Here is a 19,832-nt window from a genome sequence, read left to right as displayed (position 1 = left end):
GAGAAAAAGGCTACTTCACTTGGCTGTCCCCTGGGTAACAACACCCAATAGTCAGGATTACTAAGAGCTCTAAAGGAAGCATTCAGCATCACTCTGGTATTGGCAATGGTCCAAAACAGCAAACTGAAATGCAGTCCATTGTCAAAGCTCCCTGGCAACTCAGGCCCAGACTGGATGGAGTGACTGGACAGGAGGCCCTACCATTGCCAAGGAAGGCAATACTCCAATTTAAGCTGGACTTCACCTACTTCTAGTCAGGATCAGTGGGTCAGGGCTTCACAAAACTTATCCAGTAGCAAAGAAAGTGCAGCCCAGGCAATTTTGCAAAACCAGAACAATGACTGCCATGGTGCCACCGGAGATACCAGTAAGTGTTACAATGCCAACAGTGCCAAGTGGGGAGGAGGCAGGTGGAAAGCGTTCCTACCAGCTGCTGCCACCCTGGTGACCAACATTGAGCGGCGTAAAGCTACACCGACCCCATCTCGCACAGCCAACAGTCATTCAGTGCCAGCCATGTGCTGGCCAGGAGGTGCACATGCTGCCTCCACAGCCCCAGACACCACCCTCACTGGGGCACCATGGTCTGCATGGGCAAGGGGGCTGAACACTAACTGCAAGTGTGACCATCATTTCCAAGTGGGGTCTGGGGTTGGTGTTCAACGGGAACTCTCCAGGATTTCAAGCAGGCCCCACAAGCACACAGCACAACTTCCTGAGGCCTGTGCTGCCCACCCTTCTGTTGTTGGGAGGGGCCTGACCGGAAGCTGGGAACTCAGGGGATGGGCTTGCTTGGTCTCTATGCTGTGGGCGCAGAAGGGCCTCCATCTAGCCAGGAAGCCACTTATACCTCGGAGGGGACATGCACCTGAGCCACCTCTGGGGCTTAGTGAGACAGGTGCCAGTCTGTTCTGTGTGAAGTCAGAGGTCAGGGCTGGGGCTGGGGCTGCCAGGTTCCTGGCAGGGTCCAGAGTCAGCCCTGACTTGGAAGCTGTCTCTAACCAAGTCAGGTTAGCGCTGTAGTGAGGTATATGGCGCTGTTCTAGAACACAACAAACTGCAACACTTGGGTATGGGAGGAATCGTTTGCTCAAACACAGGGGCCTGAAGGCAAGACACAGGGGTCCCTGTGGGCAGGGGCCTAAGCATAGCCCTGCGTGCTGGGCTCTCGGAGAGGAAGCCACTGGAGCAGAGGGCTGGTGGCTGCCCGGCTTCTGTCTCCCCTCCGTTCCTGCAGGATGACTAAAGCGGGGGCCTCAGACCTCTGCCTGCTCCTCCCTCACTCCTCTCCCCAGCCAAGCAGGGGACCCCCAGGACCCTTCTCCCTATGCCCTTAGTCCTGCACCAGACCCCAGGGGCCTGAGGCTGGAGGTCCTCCCCCAGAGGATATACTCCCACTGTGCCTTCCAGAACTCACATTCTGCTCTCAGCAAAAGCTCCCAAGTCCTTTAAACCCTCGGCGTTTCCTTCCCTACTCCCCAAACCTGGCTGCCTCCCAGGACACTGCTCCTCCTGCTGCCCTGGTGGGACTCCTGACTGCATATCACTGGGCTGTGTGACCCTCATGGCCACCTCCTGATAAGTCTTCTTCCCTTTGCCAGACAGGCATCCAGTTTCAAGTCTCATGTACCACCCTAGGCCATGCCTGGCATCCTTCCTGCAGCCCATCCTCCTGCCGCCTTCCTGGACCTGGCACTATCCCCTCACCCCTGCACCCATTGCCCCTCCATGCACATCTTTTCAGCAAGAGGCTTTATTTCTTCTCTCTGTAGACAGAAACACACACACACCCCTCTTTTTCTCCTTGAAGACACCTGCAAGAGCTGCCCATACGTGGTGGCTGCACCTTCCACCCCTCTCCTCCCTGAGCCAGTCCTAGTCCTAACCATGTCCACTGCACTGCCCATACTGCTCCAGGTCTCGGGGACCAGCAGCTCTGACATTGACTGAGTGCCTCCTCCCTTGGGAGACCTGCCCCTGTATACTGCCCTTCTCTCCACCCTCCTCCCGTTGCATCTTCTGCCTGTTCTGTCTTACTGCTCAGGATGAGTGGTGGAGTTCTTGGCCTGTGGACAGCTTTTATCTGCGCTTGGTCTTTCGGTCACTGAACTGAGCTCATGAACTGTCTACCATCGTCTTATGCATCCATATGATGCATCTGAAATTTTCATCACAGCTCAAGTCCCATGCTGTCTGGTAGGCTGTTCAGCACCCCCTAGGGCACTGAGCAGCCAACTCTCCATTATCCCAGCCCTGGGAACCCCCAGCCTCTCCCCCAAACCTGCTCCCCCACGCCCTACTCTCTGGGAACCCCCAGCCTCTCCCCCAAACCTGCTCCCCCATGCCCTACTCTCTGGGAACCCCCAGCCTCTCCCCCAAACCTGCTCCCCCATGTCCTACTCTCTGGGAACCCCTAGCCTCTCCCCCAAAACCTGCTCCCCCACGCCCTACTCTCTGGGGACCCCTAGCATCTCCCCCAAACCTGCTCCCCCATGCCCTCCTCTCTGGCAACCTCTGACTTCCTGCCCAGACACCACCTGCTCCCGAGCCCCCCTCTTGCCTCTCCCTATTCCCCCTCTGGTTTTAAGAAAGCTTCCTCCTTGGGGCCAGCCCTGTGCCGCCTGCGATGCTGGCATCCCCTGTGAGCACTGGCTCCAGTCTAGGCTGCCCCACTTCCCACCCAGCTCCCTCCTAATACACCTGGGAAAGTAGCAGAAGATGGTCTAAGTCCCTGGACCTCTGCCACCCATATGGAAGATCCAGATGGCATTCAGGACTTGTGGATTCAGCCTGGCCCAAATCCAGCTGTTTAGGCCATTTCAGAGTGAACCAGTGGATGGAAGAGCTCTTTCTCAGTCTCTGTCTTTCAAATAAAGTGAAAACAACAACAACTGCTACTATTACTACAAGCATTCACAAAACAAAGCTTCCTCCCAAGGACTCTGCCCTCCAATGTGGTCTACAGGGGCAGGACTTCTTGCCTTCCCATAGCCCTCTAAGGCCCGCACTGTGGCCTGGCACACATTCGCTGGGTGAATGACATGCTGAGTCAACAGCCCTGAAGCAGCAGCAGGTGTAGCTGACAGCCAGGGCAGAGGGTGAGAGGGGGCTGTGGGCATGAAGTCAGGGGTGCCCGCACATCTGTGGGAGGTGAGCAGTCTGCAGGGCTGGGCCAGGGAGAGCAGCAGCGCAGGGGAGGTGAGGAAGACACACTGCATAACGTGAGTCTAACTGTGTCTATGGGCAGGGCCTGGGCCACAAGCCACCTGCAGAACTGGGCTCCCAGGGACAGGACACTGTTGCTACCCCTCTCAGAGCCAGGGGACCAGGCCTCCCTCCCGTGTCTCTCAAGGGGTACCCAGCCAGGCCTGCAGCACCAGGAGGGCCCTATACACAGAGTCCTGGATAGCAGGTAGAACAGCACCCAGGTCTACCAGCTCCATGTCCTGTACCAAGGATGTCTGTGACAGGGAAGGTCGACTCCCTGGCACCACGAGGCCCTGCCAGCAAGCTTGTCGCTCCCCAAGCTGACTGCTGCGGGAAGAGAGGGCTGGCACAGAGACTTGTTCCTGAAATACTTTGCAGCTGCAGAGAGCTCCTGCATGGCTACAGGAACAAACCAGGTCCCTGCTGGGTGCTGAGGCCTCCCTCCCCGAATCTACAGTTGAGGTAAAAGGCCGTGACCCTATGGGAGTATCTCTTCCAGTTCCTGCAAGCACAAGCTATGGCTCCCATTAGTGCCACAGCCTTGGAGCCAGTGTCCCAGCAGGCAGGTCTGGCCTGAGAAGCGGCCAGGGGTGGGGATGACGGTGGGGGAAAGGGACCGCCTTCTTGGTCTGGTCAAGCAGGTGCAGACCACAGCTCTGCGCCAGCACTGCGGTGGGGACCCACCTGTTTTCTTTTGCCCTGATTGTCCCTCCTCATTCTGAGTTAATTTGCATAATCAGAAATTAGTGCATCCTGGGAAAACACGTTCATGGTCTCAAAGAGTAGCAAAACCATCAACTGGAAACTTTTGGATACCTAACACAAAAGCCCATTTTCTCTGGGAAACATCCGTCATTGCCAAGGTGGAAGGCAGCCCGAGTATGTCCTTAAAGTAAAGTAGCAACACAAAAGCGCCGAGCTGGGGTAATGAGCAGAGTTTGTCTGGGAAAGAGGGTGATTGCTGTGTTTCGGGAGGGAATTGCTGCTTGACTGAGCTGTGGAGGAGGTCAAGGGTGTTTTTAATTTAATGAATTCATCATTTATGTTTGAAGATCTTGCTTCTTTCTACGAAAGCAATGAGGGAGTATGCACAAAGCTATCAATCTTGTCAGCATTTGCACTCATCCCTGGGCAGCCCGGGCTTTTGGCACAGCCTGCTCATGGTGAGAGAGGAAGTTGCTTCCTGCAAGAAGGGTTCTCCCTGGTCCAGCAGGGCAGAATACCAGGAAGTGAAATCCTGGGAGGCACAGCCCAGCCTGTGCACAGGGCTCTGCCCCTACTGCCAGTGCTCCGTGGAAAAGCAGCCTGTACTGTTCGATTCCTGGTTTGGGAAGTTTTTTCCGGCCCTTGATTTTCCCATCTACAGAATAGGCTGGACACACTCTGAGGGGCCACCAACTTCGGGTGGGATCCCATGCTGAGCCGGAGTGAAAGAGCTCCCTGCCCGGGGTGACTCCTCTGTGCATCTGGTGCCCACAGTGTCCTGAGCTCTTCAGACCGGCAGGCAGGAAACTGGCCAGGACCCTTTGGGTGCTCTTCCTCGCTTTCCCCTTCCTGTCCTCCCCACATGGAGAAGGAGGTGAAGGAACAAGGACATGGGGCATTACTGCCTGTGTGCATGGCCGAGGCACTTCCTCCAATCTACCGGGCCAGCCAGGGACTAACCCAGACCTTCAGTGGCTCAACTGGCAGCTGCACTGAGATTTATTCATGCTGTTTGGGGCCATCTTTCATCTTTCTACTCATGCTTAGGGTGGACCGTGAAAAGGATCAAGTCCCAAGGTCAGATCAACATCACCATCTTCCCAGTGCTCCCAGAGCTGCCATCTGCGAAGCCGCCTGTGCCCACCACCTCAGGGAGCCTCTGCAGACACCTGTTCACCCCCAGCAGCAGGGATCTGCTGGGCTGCCTGGGAGCTGTGACCCCATGCCATAGAAGTCTCTAATTTAGGGCTTTCGAGGGGAGGAGCTGACTTGACCCTCACTGCTGTGCTCTTGCAGCAGATACTGAGCAGGGTGGCTATTGCTACCAGGTCTCAACACAACGCAAGGCACGAAGACAAAGCGGACAAGGCAGGGCTCCCGTGCTGCGCCCCCCTTGTGTTGCTCATAGCGACTCAAGCAGCTGTCCACGGAACACGTTTGCACCCCAGGTCTGAATTCTCCAACAGCGACACACACTGTCTCAGACTGTCCTTGAGACTCAAGACCTGCTCAGGGTTTAGCAACCACGAGAAGTCCGGAAAAACCATTTCATCCCTTGCAGCCCAGTTTCCTTATGTTAGTCTCCTTGCAAAGCTTTCACACACCAAAGCAACCGTAACTCCGTCCAATTCCTACACACCCAGTTCAACCTCTGCAGTGCTTCAAGAACCTTCTGTACCATCCCAGGTCAGCAGCTACGTCTTCGCGTCCTTGGCAAACAATGACATGCCCACTCCAGGGTGCATCCAAATGCCGAGCCCAAGAGCCTGGGAGTCAGCCTGAGCCCCAGACCTCATGAGCTCCTGGAACTAGAACCAGCTGATGGCCTAGCCAGAGCCGTGGACACAGCACAACGAATGGATCAAGCGAGGCAGACACCTGCTCCCTATGCTCAGTGTTCTTAGTGCACCCCCTTCCCAGACTGCTGACTGCATGGTGCTGGAGACATTCCAGGAGGCCTGCCTGGACCTCAGGGATGTGATTGAGGCAGATACAGACATGAAAAGCCTCGAAACTTCCTCTTGAGTAAACGTGGAGGCAAGCTGAACTTGTACCATATCCTTCAGCGACTCGACTCCCTGCATCCGACAGCCAAGCAAGGTGAACCCCGTGATATTGTGCTTCCCCAACACATCATCCTGGGAGCAGACATCCCTCCACGTTAGCCAGCCGGCAGCAACCATCTGGCAACTTCACCACCACTCCCTTCCACGTTGACAATTGCTTGGGCCAGCCGGGTTTGACCAGACAAGGCTCCCTTCTCTGGGCTGACCTGCCACACATGGAACTGTGAGGAGACTGACCTGTGGGCTTTGTAGTAGTGGCCAGCTGATGTGGCCAGTGGTGTGACACAGAGGTCACAACATGGCCTCTAGGTCTTGTTGGGAACCTCAGGCAAGCAATCTCAAACTCACCCACTAAAAACCAAACAGGGAGGAACCAGCCAAAGCAAGGGCTTGCAAAGCCCTGGCTGAGGGAGCTACTGCAGTTGCAGCCCATTACTGAGATGCAGAGAACACAGGGCTCATGTCAGTCAGAGCTGAGCCCCCAAATCTGCCCAGTCTCTGTCCCGGCTGAGCCCTGGGGGAGGGAGAGGAGATCATGGCTAGAGGGAAGCCTGCCCCCAGGCTGCACAGGCCATGGCTCCGTGGCCCACCCTTGCTCAGCCAGGCCGTGCTGTCCTGGGGCAGCCTCCTCCAAGGCAGCTCTGGCTGATGCCAGATGTGAACACGAGTCAGCATGCTCTGTCCTCCCTGCCCTGCCTCCCCTTCATTTAGGAGAGCGATAGTTCTGGGGAGACACTGTTTTCTGGAAGCCGATGGGGGGTGGTGAGGGTGGCCGCAGGCAGCACAAAAGGGGACAACACGCGTGGCGCTGTTTACTAACCATTCACCTGCAGGACGTGGGTCTGGAACAGCTCCTCGTGGCCGGTGGCGTGGCAGGTGTAGTTGCCCATGTGGACGGTGGTCACTTTGGAGATGTACAGGGAGTTTTCCTCGCCAAAGTCCTGCGCAGGCAGCGGTGGTGGTTGTGACGGGGTAAAGACGAAAGAAAGATCAGCCCCCACACAGAGCAGGTGTTGGGGGTTTACACACAAGTCCTCAGGAGCAGGCAGCTTCATGTGCCTGTCCTGGCTCAGCCAGAGTGGCCTGCAGGGCCGTGGCTCCGGGTGGCAGCCATGCCTCCACTCTGCACATTGCTGGCCTGGCCATCCATTCCCAGCCTGGCTGCCCGCTACTTCCTACAGGAAGCCTGGAGCAAGCTCCCCGCCCAGTACACCTATTCTCCATTTCACCTAATGAGGCCTACGGGCCCCCTCTGCTAGAATCTTCCACACCTGAGAAAGTTCCTGGAGGGAGGGCCTCTTTTAGAGCTAGCGAATAAAGCCTTTCGGTTTTCTGGCTCCCGTGGCTTCTGTGGGTTACTTCCCTGGCGAGGACAGCCCTCACCAGACCTAAGACAGGGAGCATGGCCATGCCCCAGCGAAAGGTCACATCAAACCGCACGTGGCCCAGGGGCTGTGGCTGGCTTACTGCTGATTTAGATTTCACCCGAGGCCCAGGAGGATTCCAGGCAGCTGGCAGAGACTGGGGAGACCCAAGAGGAGGGACTAGAACCAGGAAGAAATTGGAGCTACCGGAAATCAAGGGCAGGGCCTTCAGAGAGAGCTGGGGAGGTGGAGGTTGCACAGGAAGCGGTCTGAAAGCCGTGGCCCTGTGGGTTCAGCAGCCTCATGGGGTCAGCATGCAGGCGAGGGCGGTAGGAGGGGACTTCCGGCTGTATCGGCTCTCCCACGGAGCACGGGGCACCAAGCACAATGCCAGCACCCCTACCCCAGGCAACATGGGCACCAAGTGTGGGTTGCTGGGGAGTGAAACCATCCTGGGGCCCGTAGAGAAGCCTGGTTCCGCTTCCAGGAGCCCCGTCCCTACCCTTCGCAGGAAGCCTCAGTAATAACCATAAAACACGAACAGCTGATTCGTCCTGTGTCCTACTGCAGTCTTAAAGCACTCGCGCCTGTGCTGCTTACAGAGCATGGTTGGCTAGTCTATCCCTGGGCCAACAGATGCTCCTAATCTGAGTAGCTCTGTTGTGTATCAAAGCCTGACTCTCCAGAAAAATCTGTTTTGCTTGCAGTCTTGGTGGCAGATATTACCTTGGGTGAGGGCTGGAGGCCGGGTGCAGCCCCACCTTGGGGGCAAAGGGCCAGGGGCTTGGCAGCTCCTTAGCTGCCCCAAGTGGCTGGGACCTGAGCATGTGTGGGTTTTTTTGCAGGGGGGTCTGTGGAGAGACCTAGAATCAATGCCCCACGGCTACCAGAAAAACACACACACACCACCAGAAGACCCCAACTTAAAACAAACCAAAACCTGGTGTCTGAGGGTGGAGCTTAAGCTGCCCTTAAGAAAACCGTTGGAGTCTGATCTTCTCTAACCCTGCCCCATGACCCCTGGGGTGGGGAGACGACCCCCTGCCCCACCCTTCTGCAGCCTCCTTCCTGCACAGCAGTCTTTTGTCCAGATTGGGCGCCTCCTGGCTTGGGACCTCTGGTACTTGCTGTCGCTCTGATGTCACTCAGGAATTCCCTGAGCCGTTCCCCATGGGAAGTGAGCCTGCTATAGGTCAGGGGATTCCTGTGTTGTGTGCCTGGCACACACAGGCCCTCGATTACCTAACTGTGGAATGAATGGATTGCAGGGCACCAGGCTGGGCCACATGCAGCAGCCATGTCCAGTTTTGGCTCCTTGGCCACCGAGGTGCCACCTCCTGCCTTTTTGTCCACCTAGACTGTGCCAGACGAGCTGGCTGATGGCCAAGGCAGAGGACTGGTCTCCAGGCTGGTCCCTCGTGTCCCCGCACACCTCCATCTGCAGCCCTGGAAGGGCCTCTTGGCTCTTCTGCCTTCCTCTGGCCAGGGCACGTGTGGCAGACCTGAGAGAAGACCGAGCTGAAGCAGTGGAGCAGGGGCAGCGGCTAGCACAAGGACCCCAGATGGCATTGATGTGTCCAGTGTCACTGTCAGGGCTGTATGACCTCTCTGCTGGCTTTTCCTAGCTGGCCAAGCACCAAGCCCTCAGCTTGTGCTGCTGGTGTGTCCAGCAGCAGAGACTTGACTCCTGAGTAATTGTGCTGTTCCTGGGAGGACACGAGGAACTGCTGGATGCTTCCAGAAGCATCAAGCACATTGCCGGCTGTGGCCCAGGCTCCACAGGAAACCCAAGCTGGCAGTAAATAGAATAATGTTTCTCAGCTAGAACAATTGGCGCCGTGTAATTATACGGCCAAGTGCATATTGTTTTCTGGATGTGAACACTGGCTACAGAAATAAAATGTACCTTGTTGTATGCAAGCAAATGACTTTAAAAATTGATTTATAAGAAGCTATATAAAACGAAACCTGCAATCTTTCCTCTCCTGAATGTTCTCTGAGACGTGTCTGAATGGCACTGTCAGTGCTTGATTGCATCTCTGTAATTGTCTTTTTATGGAGAGCGTTCCTTTTTTTATTATTATTATTCTGGTGCATAGAAATGGATTAGCAAAAGCAAGCTTGCTTCCAGAAATAAACAGATGCCAGATTAGACTATTCTATGAATCTGCTATTGGGAAAGAGATGATTCTACTCAAAGATGTAATTTTCATCTTTTAAACATCCAAGTATCTGCCCTCATTAAAGAAGATAATGACACAAGACTTAAGCACTAAATAACAGTTAGCAGGCTTGAGATGGGGGTGTTGGCACCGTGACCCGTGAACATCAGGAGTCAGCCATGTGTTGGTGCTGAGGGTTCCTCTTGGGGATACCCACATGGTATTGGAGCTGAGGTCTCCGATACTGCCAAAGCCATGGTTACAATTCAGCTTGGGGACATTCATTCAGAGCTTTCTACCTCGGGGCTCCCTGGCTGGCTACGAGGAGGAGGAGATAAGGATCTTCCCTACAACACCAGCTTGACGCTGGCAGCGCCTTGGCAATGGGTGTGTTTACTGTTCACACATGGGCACCCATGCCCACGATCTGAACCAAGTCAGGACCAACTGATGCATTAGTGAGTGCCACCTGCCAGCACAGACACACACAGTACCTAGGGGCACATACACCTGCACATACATGCATCCACACCCTGGTTTGTTATCTTTCTTTTCATGAATTATTATTTTATGATACAGTTCTATAGGTTCCATAGGCTCTGGAACTTCCCCTCTGCAGGTTTCCCCACCCCACTGCTTTCCCTTTTATTATTACAATGTGTTGTCCTTCATGAACAGTCACAAGTCCATCATTCTGCCATTCAAGTGTATCCTGACATTCTAGGCATGGATAACAGTAGAGAGTCTAGTATCCTATTGCCAGGATACATTCAACGGTTTCACTGCGAGTCCCTCTTTAATTTGGATGTGGGGGTGTATGCTGCATAGAAACACCCTGGCTTTCTACAGCTGACCATCTGACTGCCTGGGGTGCCCAGCCGCTCCTGTCTCCCCTCCCTCGGAGGATAGGTTTGCCTCTCTGCAGGGACCTGAGCAGCCGAGAGCCCAGGGAAGAAGCGCTGGACTAGTCGCTTAGTGTGGACAGTCCGGGCTCTGCCCTGCTTATGCCCGCACTAGGCTGAGGTGAGGAAGTCAGGGATGGGGAGGACTGGGCGGTCCCTAGCTGATGCGCATGTCTGCTCTTCCCTGTGGTCAGCGTCTGCCCATGACTGTGGGTGCTAAGGGGTGCTGCCGGCACCTCACTGGAGCTCGTTACTGTTTGCTGGGTGAATAGAGGTGCTGGCTTGGTCATGTCACCTGGAAGAATGGGCCAGTAAAAGACTAACCTTATCCAGAGACAAGGGCTGGACTTTGCCCTCAGCTCCTGGCAGTCTTGGGGCCATAAAGGGGCAGCAGGGTCACTCGCGAGAGGCAGAGATGGACATACCCTAGGCTCAGGGCTCCCTCTCCAGACAGCACCCCTTGCGTCTCGGATTCATCCAAATGCTCAAAGCCCCGGATGTTTGGATACAACTGGGGCTTTGACTATTGGCCAGGGAGAATCGGCCCAATGACGGTGTTTTCCTGGATTCTCAAACACCATGTACCCAAGCATTTAATGAGATTATTTTAATGCAGAAGCTACCACTGCCGTCTGTCATGTTGCAAACAACTCTCCATGCTAATCAAACGCCTCTCATCTTTTCACAACGGATCCATGACTGCTTCGTAGTGAGACAATAAAAAATTAAATGACTCGTGAGCTCCTCAATCATCTTCTTTTGGTCTTTCTTAATAACTCACTTCCAAAGAGGAGCTAGCTGAGAGCATATGCTTCATTAGAATTATTTGTTCCCATTTTACACCATTTGGGTACGGGGAGAAAGTGAACCTTTTAACACATCCTTCAAACACGGCCACAAATACTTTCTTCTAATGGGTTTTGTTTCTCTGCTTTTATCACCGCACCCCGCCTGCGACAGCTGAAAGCCCAGATAGTGGGATTCAGGGAGGAAAAATCCAACACGTTGCAAACCAGGAGCTCTTTCAAGTCATTTGAAATGTATGGAGCTTGTTGTTAAAGAAAAATGAGAGAACGCAACAGAGAAAGTTTCTCGCAGAGAAGATCCTGACCAGGCAACCCCACACGCTGCTCTCTGAACCTGCTGCTCCCCTTCCTTGCTGGTGCTAGCTGGGTAATGAGACTCGCAGGGCCACACACAGCCCCTCATCCCACATTGGTGGCAGTTACCGCAGGAAGCACACCCTGCTGGCCCTGGGGGCAAAGCTGTTACCACACCAGCTGTATCCCACAAGCAAGGAACCCAGGCTGCGGGGCTTGGCTGTGGGCCCAGGGCCAGGGCTCCGATCCTTCTGACTCCGTGGCCTTGTGGAGTGGCCATCAGCAAGATGATGATGCCAGGAAGGAATCCTGGCACCAAGGATGCACATGCCAGCTGTGTTTGGGTTGCGGCAGCCATGGGATGTGGGTGACAGGAGAATTAGAGGGCTGGGGTGTGCAATGGGTCTGGAGTGTTTCATTTCTGTGGGAAGTGAGGTGGCGTCCCCTGCCCTGGGGAACATGGGGGACAGGGCTGAGGATCAGAGCTGCTCTGGGATCCCGGTGAGCAAGCACAGGGCTCGGTGCTCCTGACCTCTTGGTGGGGCTGGGATGTGCTACCGGGACTCTGCTGGTCACAGGACTGTGTGGGCTTGGGGTCTGGAGAGGTCCCAAGGTTGGCCCAGCCCTTTCCTGATGGGATCCCTGCCTCACTGCCCAGGTGTCTGGAGGGAGAACTCTCCCAGCGAACCAGCTTGGGCCTTTGCCTGGACCCTGGCAGGGCTGTGGGTTTCTGGTGCCCATGGCAGCAGGTAGCCCCAAGCCAGGAAGGCAGGGCTCAGGGTGTGGCTGCCCCCTTCCCCGAGCAGCTTCCTGTAGGATTGGGGGGATGTGGGCTGTGGGTTTCTGGGCAGGGGGTTGAGGGAGGTAGGGGCATGGGCCAGATCAGGAGCTCTCTTTGCCAAGAAGCCAGCTATCAGCTTAGCAGGGAGCCAATGACAGGTGTGCTCTGCAGGCTCCGGGGAGCAGGAACATGGCGATTGATTTCCCATCAGGTGAACAGGAGCTGCCATTATGCACCTTGTAGGCTGGGAGGATGCTCTCCTGCCATCAGGGTAGGGTGTGGCCCGACACCAGGGCCAGGTGGTATTTGATAATGGCTTTGAGGTCCCTCACGTACCCTGGCAGGAGCCCCAGACAGGTAGAAGAACCCTGGTTGGGAGCCACAGCTAGCCTGAGGTCACAGCTCCAGGGAAGACAGAGAGACAGAGAGAGAGAGAGGGAGAGAGAGAGACCCTGAGAACTGAGGCAGGGCTGCTGTTGTTCCTGGGTCCCTCATGGAGTGGGTCCTTCTTGGAATGTACACTTTATTTTAGGCGGGACTCCCGCAGCAGTCCTGTGTGCACATCTGACCATATCAAAGATTTGAGGTTGTCCCTGCCCACAGTGGCCCTGTGAAGCCACTCCCAACCCTCCACACTGCTTTCTCTTGCTTGTTTCTGCCCCTCCTTCCTCCGGTCTCCTGAGCGGGTGTTGATGGGAGCTTGCTCCCCTGCAGGCTGGGCACAGTATTCTGTGCTCTGGGTATAGATGCCCAGGCACGGATCGAACCACTCTGAAGGCTGAGCCCACGTGTGCGCCATGGTGAGGGAGCCGAAGGGTTTCTGACAGCAGCGCGGCCTGCCCTCCTCCTCCCCTGCAGAAGCCCAGTGGCCGCTCCTCATTTGGCTCCAGGCGAGAGGGGTTGCAGTTTCTTCTGATCAAATGCTATTCTGATGCTCAAGGCATCTTTGATGTTTGCAAGTCAGGAAAGTTTAATTACACATGTCGCAAGGATGGCATTCTGTAATAGCCCTGCGACTGAATTCATTAACAGAATTCTTAACAGATAAGACAAGACAAATTAATATTTTGTTGCCCATGAAAGCTTCTCATTAACAGACTGGTGCAAGAAGTGATTAATATTTCGTTGCCAATCAAGATGTCTCACACGAACGACCAAGGCAGGAGGCCCGCATCTCTCTCTGTTCTCACTGCCCTCCCCGCCTCCCCTGGCTTGGGCTCTGAAGACAGATCTGCGCTCCCTGCCAGCAGGGTGCCGGGCCAGGCACGCGTGACCTCGCCTGCTGCTGCACTCCATCTCTCTGGGCTGAGACGCCCAGGCTTGGGCACTCTGGGACCTCCACTCCATCAGTGCTGTTTGGCCCTGACTGATCCTTTCTCTAAAACTACCCCCACCCCAGGTGCCAATGGCTTGGCTCCAGCCCTCTGCCAGGGCGGCTGTCCTCACTGTCCCTAGTGGGGCTGCCACTCAAGAAGACCTACTGGGTGCCTGGCACTAAGCAGGGCAGTTCACACCCACAGGCTCGAAAATGCCCATGGAAGAACAGTATGGTCACTCTTTACCTTTCAAATAAAAGGAAAAGTATTTAAATCAAATATCTCTAAAACAGTCAACCTTATTATTTAACAGAAAGTACTAAAAAGTTCACTCAGGGCTCCTCTGGATTGGCGGGGTTGGGGGGAGTCTGGGCAGTGTCTCTTACCAGATGCATGGCAGCTGATGTGGTGGGGTGGCGCCTGTCCCTGGCTACAAGCTGCAGGGGTTTAGGGGTGCTGTTGGCTCCTTGTTGGGGACCAAGGGGGCAAGGTGCTGAGCATGCCAGTGGACAGCAGCTGTAGTCACAGTGCTCACACTGATGTTCACAGTCATGGTGGTAAGCAGGAACTTTAAAGCTGTCTTCTCATGTCACCCTCATGGAGGACTGCAAGAGAGCTATTGCTCTTTGTTTCCATTTCACAGATGGGGAAACTGCGAGCAGTCCAGTGTCCTTTTTAAGGTTACTAACTTGGTAGGAGGTGGCTAGCTGAGACTCAAACCTGGGACCTTGTGACCCCAGAGCATGCCTCTCACTAGCTGGCTGCCTGTCTCGTGTGTGTGCGCGCGCTCGAACAAACTCAGGGTTTCTACAGCACTCGGCTCTGCATCCCCACTTGGGAGTCTCTGAGAAGCACAGAGCCTACCCATTTGCAAGCTGACTCACCCACCAGCAGCAGCTGTTTGCTGGGTAACGAGGGGCCATTAATCTCTGGCTGCACCCACAATTATCCAAATTGCTAACCTTATTGTGAAGAGGAGAAATGCAATTGAGTTGGTGCCGCAGGCAGATTGGAGGGAGGGGAAAACCACTCAAAGTAATTTAATTAACTGATGGCAAGTACATTAGGAGGAGTTTTGCCCCAGCCCTCATTTCTGACATCTTTAAATTGAGCACCGGGAGTGCTCGGACAATTGTCAGCTGCCCTGTCCTAGTATGGATGCAGTCATTGCTAGCCAATCACGGGCTGACACCTCGCTGTGAGACCTGGCACGGTGCAAACCCATGCACCCCAAGACAGACAGCACACACACACACACACACACACACACACTCTCGTCTTTATAACCTGGACACTGCCCCTTCCAGCCAAGGTCTCTGACAAGCCTGGGCCATCTCAGGCCACACACCAGGACATAGGGGATGCAGGGAGCAAGTCACCAGGGGAAGTTGCAAGGGAACTGCCCTGGCCATGGTGCCGAGGCTGGGCGCAGGTCAGTCCTTGGCCATCTCTGCCGAGGGGTGACCCTCCAGAGGGGCTCCCTTTTGCTGTCTATCCCCCTGCCCAGTGATCTCAAGGATATAGACAAATAGTCCTGGAGAGTTTCAGAGTGCAACTTTGCTGGCTCCTGCAGCGTTTCCCACTTGGCCTTTTTCCAGCAAGCCGACTCAGATTAGGAAGTGATCATGGAAGTCATGGGCTGAGCCTGTTGGCCCCACGGGCTGGGTGGGCGGGGTGGGGGGCTCACTGCCTCCTGTGCTGTTGGGCACCTGGTTGTTCTGCTGGTCCTCCCCATGGGGCAGATGGCCTAGGTCAGCTCCCTGTGCCTTACCCCTCTGCAGCTCTTCAGCGGTGTTGGTAGGAACTGAGCACTCATCCTACACATGTTTTTTTTCCAGGGCGAGCACCTGCTGCGGTCCATCTGTCCTGCTCTGAGCCCAGGTGGCCAGGGCTGCCTCCCTTCTGCCAGAGACTGGATCCCTGTTTTTCTAACTCCTGACCTGGCAGTTTTCCTGGCAGTTCAGTGAGTGAACTCACCCTGTCTTCTCCCATGGACTTTGAGGAAGCCACATTATCCCAGTGTCCAACCTAAACCAATCAAATGTGACTTAGTCCCTGTCATCTTTAAGCCCCCAGAAGGGAGGGACCACTGATGCTTTCTGCTTTCATTGGAGGTAAGGAGGCTAAGGAGTTATTAAAATTCACAGAGCTTTTACCAGTGATGCTGGGCCCCACCCTGGCTGCTGGGCCCCACCCTGACCTCCAGGATCATCAGAAGCACCCCACATTAGCCTCGGGAGCTCAGAGGTTCTCTGCTCCCTGCAGTTCTAGTTGATTCACCACCCAGCAAAGAAACCCCCAACGTGGGTCCCTCAGGTCCAGCTAGTCTCACCTGGCACCTGCCCTCCAGCCCCCCAAACCCTGCAAACTCCCAGTCTAGCTCCCTGCACAGGGGTTACCCTTTCCCCTTGCCCAGCTGTAAAGACCCACAATTTCCCCTTTTGGGTCTTCCAAAACCTGCTGCCTGGCTGTATCCTCTTTCAGCTCCTGACTCACCCTCTGAGCCATGAGAACAAAGCACACAGCGTCCTCCTTTGCCCAGTCCATTCTCGGCCACATGCAGGCCCTGGCAGAGTTCTCCTGCCCTGCCTTGACTGTACACCCTTTTGCACCGGCCATGGTGCCAGGCTGCTGGCCATCCTGTGTCCAGATCTCCACCTAAGCATGTGACACTGCTGTAGGATGTCTCCCACCCCCAGCCCTGGGACGTACACATGCACTTTGGTGACTTACGTTGATGTCTTCCAAGTCCAGGAAGTTCAAGGTGAGCCCATTGCGCTTCCAGACAATTGGTGGCCTCAGGGCTCCGCGGATGGCGCAGGTGAGCATTATGCTCAGCCCCACGGTCACCGTGGTCACGCTCACCCTGTCCTCTGGTGCGAGGCTGAGTTGTACCACATCTGCAGGGAGAAGGGAGAAGGAGGTCAGGGCCAGGACAGGCCATCTGATTCCAAGGCCAGTGACTGCAGACTGATCTAAGGGCAGGCACTGAGAATGGATTTCTGGGTGCTGGTGACCTGTATGGAGGAATGCCTCTGCAGGGACAGAGCAGGGGAGCTATGTGGGGTGTGGGTTTGTGAGCGGAGCTGCAGGTGCCATGGGGGCATCAAGGGAGGGGCTGGGGAGCAGCTGTGCGGGGCCCTCCTGGGAGTGGCCTGGGCTAATAAGGCCTGAGTGTTGCCAAGTGTAGTCAAGGTGTGTCGGGTGGGCTGACAGGCTTCTCTGGGGGCAATGCAAAGGTTGCACAGTCTGGGGTCCAGGGAGGAAATCGCCTGACCTTTGAAAGTTGTGGTTAGCTTGGATGTCATTTGTATTTCTGATTTCTGGTCTGTGGCCATGCACAGACGGGAGCCTTTCGTGGTTTTTTTTCTCTGTTGCACTGCAGGCCGCCCATGGACTGATAATCTTTGCTGTCTTATTCTCTGTAACGGGCAGGGAGACTGCTCATGCTTTAGGCAAAAGGGAGGGGTCTCAAGCATTCCCCTGCAAACACAGGTTTTGTGAAATTTTCAGGATTTATGAAGATGAAACACACGCTATTCAAATGCCTATATAGCCCCTGGTTTGGAGGAAGAGTTGCCAGCCTGTTGCCCAGAGGGCTTCTCATGTCCTCTTCTCAAACCTGCCAATTTAGGGGACTGGGGGGGTGTCAGCAAAAATGTCAGAAGCGCTGTTCACTCTCTACTTGGTCGGCACACAGGGAGTCCTGGCTGAGATGCAACCCTCCTGCGCCCTCCAATTCCACCAAAAAACAAATCTTGGGAGCCAAACTTGGAGTTGGGGACTGAGTTCTGAGACTCGGCTGGGTGCCATGCATGGTGGCACATCAGTGCTCCCAGCCTCTTGTACTTGCATGGCACAGCAGGTGTACCGACAGCAGCACTCAAGATCTAACCCAGGCAGCAACGCTGCTCCCCCCAGCATTGACTCTGAATGCACGGGTATCTCCCCAGGGCCTGCCGGATGGATGCATGGAGAGACAAAACAGTGAGGAGGGTCCATCCCACACAGGAAAAGCATGACTCATGGTGAGGAGCCCCCCATGATGGAAGACAGGCCCTGAGTGACAGGTGCTGCTAGACACCCAAAGCACCTATTTCCACCTCCTCCCTAACACTGTGGTACCGCTGCCTGCCCCTCCCTGAGTCATGAAACCAAGGCAGGCCACAGGAGACACTACTTCTGCCCAAGGTCAGGCTGGGGAGCTATATAGCACAGAGACAGATTATGCTAGAACTTCCCAGCTCTCTGATACCCTGTAGGCCCTCAGGACACACAGCTCATGGGTCTCCTGATGGCAATGGCCCTGGCCCATGGGAGCATCCTGACCTCAGGCTGGGAGCCCAGGCCAGGGCCAGCCTCAGCAGTGGTGCCAACAGGCACAGTGAGCAGCAGGCCTTGCAGTGGTGGCTGCACTGACAGGAGCCACTCTGGAAGGAGTGGGGACACAGGTGTGTGTGGGATACACATAGTTCATTTCTCACATAGAGTGTGACTTCCATGTCAGCTGAACTTGGCTCTGCTAGACTCGGGTCTGCAAGGTAGTGACTGTTGGCTGCGGCTGTGGTGGGAGCCATATTAGTTACTTTCTCTTCCTGTTTGAGCTCTGGTGGATCAGCTCCAGCCAGAAGGAGTCCCTGGGGGAGGCAGGGCCACTCCTGGGCCCTGGGCTCTAGGTTCCATTCCCAGGGTGGGTGAGCAGCACAGATGCCCGTCCTGGGGCTGCCACAGACTCTCAGGTGGTGGGGGGATGGGAGCATGCCATTTTTCACAGGTATCCCAGGGGGTTCTGTGGAGACTAAGGCCTGAGAATCACTGCCTCCCAGGATCAGAAATGGGGAGTATTGGCAGGGGGATGGAGAACCAAGGCAGCCAGGCAGGGTGCTAAACACCAGGCTCTGGGTATGGGCTCTCACTTGCAAGCATAGAGCCCCTCCTCCATGTGGCTACAAAGTCATATATTTCAAGCTATTTTAGAAGTAGGCAGAGAGCCTGTACCACAAAGAAACAAAGCAAAAAACAAAAACAAAAACAAAACAGTGCAAGGGAGCAGTTGGGGCAGGGGTCTTCATCAACCATCGCACCTGCAGATGGTGGGGAAAGTCAGGATGTGTGGGCAAACAGACTGCACCTTGGCAAATCTGCCCGTTGCCTACACAAGAATGAACCAAACAGCACATATTTGGACCATTTAAGGTTTAAATATGTGTTCTATTGGAATAACTTTGTCTCTGTATTTCCCAGAAGGGACTGACGGCCACAGAGCCCCCTCTTCCCACTCTCACCTGTGAGCAAGCCCCTCCTATGGCCCCCATGGCCTCCAAGGGCTATGACCAAGGCCATTATCACGTGGGGTGACCTCTGGGGAGAGGGAAAGGTGAGATGGCCTCCCAGGCTGGGGCAAGAGCAAGCAGGGCAGGGAAGCAGGCACCATGTTGCTACCAGGACACCAGCCACATCTCAGGGATACTCTTGGGGAAGACAGCTGTCAGAAGCCCATCAGGCAGCTGGCCCGGTCTCACCCTCGCTGCAATCCTGAATGCCTGCCCCTCACTGCTAGGGTCCTATGGGCAATATGGAGGGAGTCCTGGGCCAGGACCTGACACAGCTCCTTCACGACAGATTTGTCTCACGCTGTTCTTCCCGGGATTGAGCCCCTGAGGGGTGCTGGGAGCCACCCAAGGTGGTGAGTCGGGGAGAACCCAGGATAGAGCCTGCATGCCCTGTGCCCTGTGACTTCAACTGGTGGTTGCTGAGTGCGGCTTCTTTGGCTTGCCCTGGCAGGTGACCAGTACTAGCTGTGTTTTTGCTGTTGGTGGTGGGGAGGGGTTGGGTGTCATGTGCTTTTTGCCTTTGCTCCCTCCATGGAGCTGCCATTCTGGGCCCCTTCCCAACACCTGTTGATATGTGCAGTGGCAGCTGGGCACAGATATCATGGAGCTTTCTGCCTGGAGTGCATGCTTTGTGCACTGGCTATAGCCGGCTTGCACAGGTGGCTCAGGGCTAGTGAGACTCGCTCCAAAGTCACACAAGAGGTTACCTGCACTCTTCCAACACATTCTGCTTTGTCAGGCATAACCTGCTTAGAGCTTTTTCTGCTGTTGTCCTATTCTCACTTGCTTGCTTCATGTTGTCCATAAAGCCTACTAATTACCTGCAGGTCTGTGGGCTAATTTTTCAAACAGACCCATGTTGCTTGGGGTTACTTTAGCCTTTGTGTCAGTTTTGC

At 55.2% G+C, this 19,832-nt stretch overlaps 1 protein-coding gene across 1 annotated transcript in view; it reads right to left on the bottom strand.

Moving 5' to 3' along the window:
• Positions 1-19,832, bottom strand: part of FSTL4 (follistatin like 4) — a 418,275-nt gene that overhangs the window by 22,621 nt on the left and 375,822 nt on the right. Inside the window, exons 7-8 of the mRNA XM_004586404.2 lie at positions 16,337-16,503; positions 6,799-6,919 (exon numbers count right to left, since the gene is read on the bottom strand). Coding sequence (XP_004586461.2) covers positions 6,799-6,919; positions 16,337-16,503 — 288 coding nt within the window. The remainder of the gene's footprint in view (positions 1-6,798; positions 6,920-16,336; positions 16,504-19,832) is intronic.

Source organism: Ochotona princeps, chromosome 19 (genome assembly GCF_030435755.1).
Source record: "Ochotona princeps isolate mOchPri1 chromosome 19, mOchPri1.hap1, whole genome shotgun sequence".
In the NCBI taxonomy this organism is placed as follows: domain Eukaryota; kingdom Metazoa; phylum Chordata; class Mammalia; order Lagomorpha; family Ochotonidae; genus Ochotona; species Ochotona princeps.
This window is presented reverse-complemented; position numbering and strand designations above follow the sequence as displayed.